Below are 5,236 nucleotides of genomic sequence, written 5' to 3'. Positions count from 1 at the left end.
CCGTCCCGCCCGGATGCGCCCGTTGGGGTTTATTTCTCCTTTGAGGCCAAATCCCGCCGGGCTGGCGGCCTCCCCGGTCGCGTCATCCCACCGGACGCGAAATTAAGGCCAGTAAAGGTGTATTAGCCCATAACGAGCTTTTTGCGACACAAGCCGGCTTTGAGCCGCAGCCGGAGGAGCCGTGAGCTTGTTCCTAATACAGATCTATTTTTTCCCCAGCGTTATTTCATTTTTTCTCATGTTATTGCATTTTCCCCAGCATTATCCCAACAGTTTTGCTGCCGGACGCTAATAAACATCCCTCGGCCGAGCTGAGCACCGGAGGCCATGGATGCGCGGCGCTGGAGGGGTCTCCCGCCCGGGAATCTTTCGGATTGTCCCAACGGCTCCCGCTGGGTGATGGACGTGTTCAACGAATGCGCCCAGGACGGCCGGGACATTGCCAGCGTCATCCTGGGTCTGGTTTCCATCTTCTGCTTTGCAGCTGCCTCTTTTCCGTAAGTATCACTCCCAAAACCCAGCCGAGCCCTTCCCTTGGTACGACATCCCTCTCTAAAAATCAAATTCCAAGCGCAAGCTGCGTGAATTATTAAATCTACCCGGCAAAAGCAATCTGGGCTTGGAAAATTTGGGTTTAACAGGAGGAGAGGGAGCAGGCGGTACAGCCCCAAAGCCTTGTTTGTTATTATATTATTATTGTTACACTTAGCAGCTGTAATAACCCACGTCAGGCAACTGCAATGCAGTCGTTGCAGGTCATACGTGCAGAAGAAATGTTTCCAGGAGTCCTGGGCTTCTTGGAAGTGCTGGGACAACCGTGGCAGAGTGGGACGTGGGGGGTCGTGCTCCATCTCGGTGTATCATGAGATTATTTCGTAACCAGAGAGGTGGTTTCTGCGACTGGTGCTTCTCCTGGCTGCCTTCTGCCCCCACGCGAGGGACGGGTCACGAGGGCTTGAGCCCAGCGGGTTGCTGCGAGCACCTTTGGGTCGCAGGACCTCGGGGGGGGGGCAGTTTGCAGGGGAGCACGTGGCTTTGCCAGAGGAAATCTCTGCTTCTGGGTGGCAATTGAGAAATGATCCAGGTGGGAACAGCCAGGAAACCTAGGGATGGTTCCCAGGTAGCGCCGAACTGGGCGGGGGTAGCGGTTTGTGTCTCTGCCCGACTCTCTCTTTGCAGGCAGTTTTACCAAGCCTGCAAAACGGGCATCATGGACCGGGCTCTCTCCATATATTTCCTGCTGGGATGGCTGGGCGGAGACCTCCTAAACCTCATCGGCTCCTTCCTGGCCGATCAGTTGCCGCTGCAGGTACCGACCGACTCGCTGGGGCTGGGCCGGCTCTCAGACACCCCAGACTCCAGGGGGGAGGGATGGGATGGGTGCTGCTTAATCCAGCACCGGGGACCAGAGACCCAGATGGCCCAGGGCTGCTCCCTTCTCCCCCAGGGCTGCTCCTGGCCTTCAGCTGGAAGCCTTTCTGCAGGTAGGACCAACCCGTCCTTCCCCCCGCAGATTTACACGGCTGTTTACTACGTGCTCGCAGACCTGGTGATGCTGTCTCTCTACTGCTACTACAAAGTGAAGAACCGGGGCGGAGGATGTGAGTTGGGGTTACGGGCGCAGCGGGGCTGTGCGCTCCCCTTGGCACGTCTTTCGGGCTGGCTTGTCCTCGGCTGCGGAGCCAGGAGAGGAGGCAATCCCTGGGGGAGATGCACGGGGGCAGAGATGCTTTGCAGACGCATTGATGCAGCTGTTAGATGCTCCTTGTTGCTTGCTGGCTTTTTTCTTGGGTAATCTGAGCACCCATGAAAGCCACGGCTAGTAAATAGCTACCGGCCATGCCTGGGGCTTCTGCAGACCCCTGCAAACCACCGTGTGCAGTGTCCAGGTTGAAAATAAACCCCCTGTGAGTTGCATTAAGTATAGAAAGAAATTAATTACCCACAGTTATGCGGTGACTCCATCTTGGAGCTGGAAACCACAGCCAGATCTCCTGACTCAGGCCAGCGCTTTAAGGGAAGGGGTGAAGTTTTCCGGCTGTTTCGGGGTCAATACTCCGCTTGCAATTAATGGCAGCCTTGACATAATGGAGAAGTTCCTCCCTGTTCAAGTGGACTAAAAAGGGAAGCTGAACAGGGCTCTGCAGTTCTTGCAAGGCTTGAACAGCAAGAGAAAATCCACATTTTAGTGTAGCAGCTTTCTGTGAACTACAAGGAGGCATCCCTTTGGACCCTGAAACTATTTAGCTTATTAAAGCCATTTGAATTTATTAAACCAATGGATAGATGGCCCATCAACTATATAGTCTTGTTAATGCTGGAGAGCTTGTTTGCAGAATACAATACAAGTCTGGCTGTCGAAGCAGGTCTTGGTCTGGCAGGGATTTGAATGTGCACTGTTAAGACAGTGAAAAGCTTCTAGATGGAGGGGATGATTTTTAAGAGCCCTAAACCCAAAGAAACTCGAGTGCTCTCGGCCTGCAGAGATAGGAGCAGTTTCCTCCCTGATAACTTACAAATTGCCCGTATCGCTGTGAGATAAAATGCCCGCAGGAGCCACTGCCCGAGTTATTTGGTGCTGGCTGTGCCGCCGCAGAGACGAGGGAGAGCTTGAAGGTCTCTTTGCCCGGAGGGGGTCCTGGCACCCCCCGAGGCTGCTGGGCTGCACCGGGGGCTGCTGGAGGAGCCCTCCCTGACCAGACTCCGCTTGATTCCCGCAGTCACCGCCCCGATCAACGCAGCCTTCGTCTTCCTTTCCCTGGGGACGGTGTCGACCCTCTCCTTCCTGGGCAGAGGTGCGGCCGTGGCGCGGGACCCGGTGACGTTTAAAGGGAGGTCTCTGCTGTCTGCTCCCGTGGATGAGCTTGGGCCGAAGGTGGGCCAGTTCCTAAATCTGGGTGATGGGGGGAGAGAAGATAAAGCGTCCGGTGGGGTGGGCATGTCCTGGAGCAGTGTGATCCCGCTTAATGCTCAGCGGGACAGATGGGGAGATCAAAGGCTGGGTTTGAGCCCCGCTGTCGCCTCGCACGGAGCCGTGGCGTGGGTGGTTAAGCGCGTCCCTGAAAACAGGGGGGCTGCTCGCGGCCCCCCCTTGCCTTGCAGCCTTTCACCAGGAGCGAGATCATTGGCTTCACCATCGGCTCCATCTCCTCCGTGCTGTACCTGTGCTCCCGAGTCCCCCAGATCTACACTAACGTAAGTGTCGCGCCGAGAGCGGGGCAGGACAGCAGCCCGGTCCTGGGGACCCCCTGGGGTCCTGAGGTTTCAAATTGAAGAGGGGCGGTGGGATCATCTTTATCCTCTTTGCTCAGAGGTCCCAGGTCCCTGTCTCTGATCGTTTCATAAGGGACTATTTTTCTGTATTTCTGCTCCGGAACCTGATTCATTTTTCTCCCCTCCCTTTAACATACCAATATTTTGAGAGTGGGGCTTTCATTTTGTCTTTATTTACTAGCAAAAGGGGAACTAAAAGGCTCTTGGGTTTGAGTCGCCACCTTTTTTCTTCTCTCTTTTGGGGGGGAGGGTGATTAATACTACTGTCTAGTGAGATTTCGGAGAGCTGCACCCAAGCTCCTCTCTCTGGCCCCTCTTCTTCCAGTACAAGAGGAAATCCACCATCGGGGTCTCCTACTCCCTCTTTGCCCTGGTGATGCTGGGGAACTCGCTCTACGGCCTCAGCGTCCTCCTGAAGAACCCCGAGCCGGGGCAAGGCGAAGGTGACTACGTCCTGCACCACCTCCCCTGGCTGGTGGGCAGCCTCGGCGTCCTTTCCTTCGACGTGGTTGTATCCTTTCCCGGCCGACTCTTCCCTCCAGGATCGCATCCCGCCGGCAAGGCTTTGCAAGGAGCGATCCCGTCTTGGGGCAGGCAGGGCTCGGCAGGAGTGGGTGGGTTGATGCTACTCAGCGGCTGCTTTTGAGCTGTGCTTGCTCACCCGCGTGCCGGTGAGTAATTTATGGTGTTGCAACAGCTGAACGCTTCAGACCCTTGTTTGCATTAAGCTCGTTATCCTGTTTCCACCTCTCCTGGCACAAACAGCCTTTTTTCGTGTTGCGTAGATCCGCCTGTGCGTGCGTGAAGAGCCTTAACCTCTTCTCAGATCTCCTTCCAGTTCCTTGCTTATCGGAGAGGAAGACCCGGTACCCGCGAAGAGAGGGATGCTCTTCTCGGCGAGCAGGGGGACAGCTTGCAGAGCTGACGAAGGGACCTGCCCTGGCGTGACAACAGGATGATGCAGACGAGAAAGCTGGCCCTAAAGCCGGGCAAACCGGCCCCTCCATCCCGGTGGCCCTTGGGAGAAGAGGACTTGAGCCAGTGCGTGACATGTTGTGCTGCTAAGACGCTAAGCCCAGCCAGGTGGCAGAGGATGCTGCTGAGAGACCTCGTGCCTCTTTGATACCAATGATGCTCTCGGGATAAACAGGGAATTGTTTGATACCTCAAAAGGTCGCTCTCCACTGCTCGTACGCCCCACAGCTGAGCCCGGTCACTTCTGCTTTACCTGCTGTCTCTCAAGGGTGACCTGGAGCTTCCTCGGTACTGGCAAACATGAGAAGAGCCTGAGGGGCTGCGGGGAGGGGACAGAGGACTCATCTCCACAAGCAGGAGCACCACTTACCTCTGTGGGCCTCACGTCTCCACCACCGAGCTCTTTCTGGAAGATACGGCAGGGGCTGGAACCGTTTCAGAAGGAGGAAGGGAAGGAGCAGCGTAACCAAAGAGTTTTGGTCCACACATATCTATTTTAATTAGCACAGCTCACAGGTCTATAAAACAAGTCCTTGCCCCACATGCCTCCTTCGGTTTTATTTTGCCGGTTTATCTGGCAGCTCCTGCCTCTTTCTTAATGTGTCTCATAGTCCCCATTTCTCTGACTTCTCCTTTTTTGCCTCGCCCACGTTTTCATTGCCTGGGCTTCCCGGGGAAGCTGCTGCATCACTTTCTGGTTAGCTGCGGGGGCAGTTACCCAGGCGGAAGATGCTGCCTCTCTGCTCAATATGGTTTTTGCTCCTGCCTTCTCCCGTTGGTGAACTTACCCCCAACTTGATGAATTTATCCCCACCACTGATGAATTTATCCCCCTGTCGGGGCCCTGCACACCAGCATGGTGGCTCTTTGACCGCGGAAGGACAAGCAGCAGCGGGGTTTGGGTAAAAGCCGTGTCCCCAGGCAGGAGAGAAGCTTTCAGGCGGGCAGGGGAGAGCGGCAGCGGGGCTGCCTCGGCCGGCGCCGCGGG

At 55.9% G+C, this 5,236-nt stretch overlaps 1 protein-coding gene across 1 annotated transcript; it reads left to right on the top strand.

Annotated features, from left to right (window-relative positions):
• Positions 1-327: 327 nt before the first annotated feature.
• Positions 328-4,198, top strand: PQLC2 (PQ loop repeat containing 2). Its single transcript, XM_009578996.1, has 7 exons — positions 328-497; positions 1,180-1,309; positions 1,514-1,601; positions 2,721-2,875; positions 3,103-3,195; positions 3,599-3,784; positions 4,100-4,198. Exons 1-7 carry the CDS (start codon positions 328-330, stop codon positions 4,196-4,198), a joined length of 921 nt encoding a protein of 306 aa, XP_009577291.1.
• The last annotated feature ends 1,038 nt before the right edge of the window (positions 4,199-5,236 follow it).

Source organism: Fulmarus glacialis, unplaced genomic scaffold, assembly GCF_000690835.1.
Source record: "Fulmarus glacialis isolate BGI_N327 unplaced genomic scaffold, ASM69083v1 scaffold36935, whole genome shotgun sequence".
Classification (NCBI taxonomy): Eukaryota; Metazoa; Chordata; class Aves; order Procellariiformes; family Procellariidae; genus Fulmarus; species Fulmarus glacialis.
Note: the sequence above shows the minus strand (reverse complement) of the source record. Positions and strands in the feature narration are given on the sequence as shown.

Coding starts and splice junctions, on each gene's coding strand:
- PQLC2 (XM_009578996.1), top strand. CDS start 328: ATGGATGCGCGGCGCTGGAGGGGTCTCCCGCCCGGGAATCTTTCGGAT. Junction 498..1,179: donor TTTGCAGCTGCCTCTTTTCC/GTAAGTATCACT, acceptor CTCTCTTTGCAG/GCAGTTTTACCAAGCCTGCA. Junction 3,196..3,598: donor TCCCCCAGATCTACACTAAC/GTAAGTGTCGCG, acceptor CTCTTCTTCCAG/TACAAGAGGAAATCCACCAT.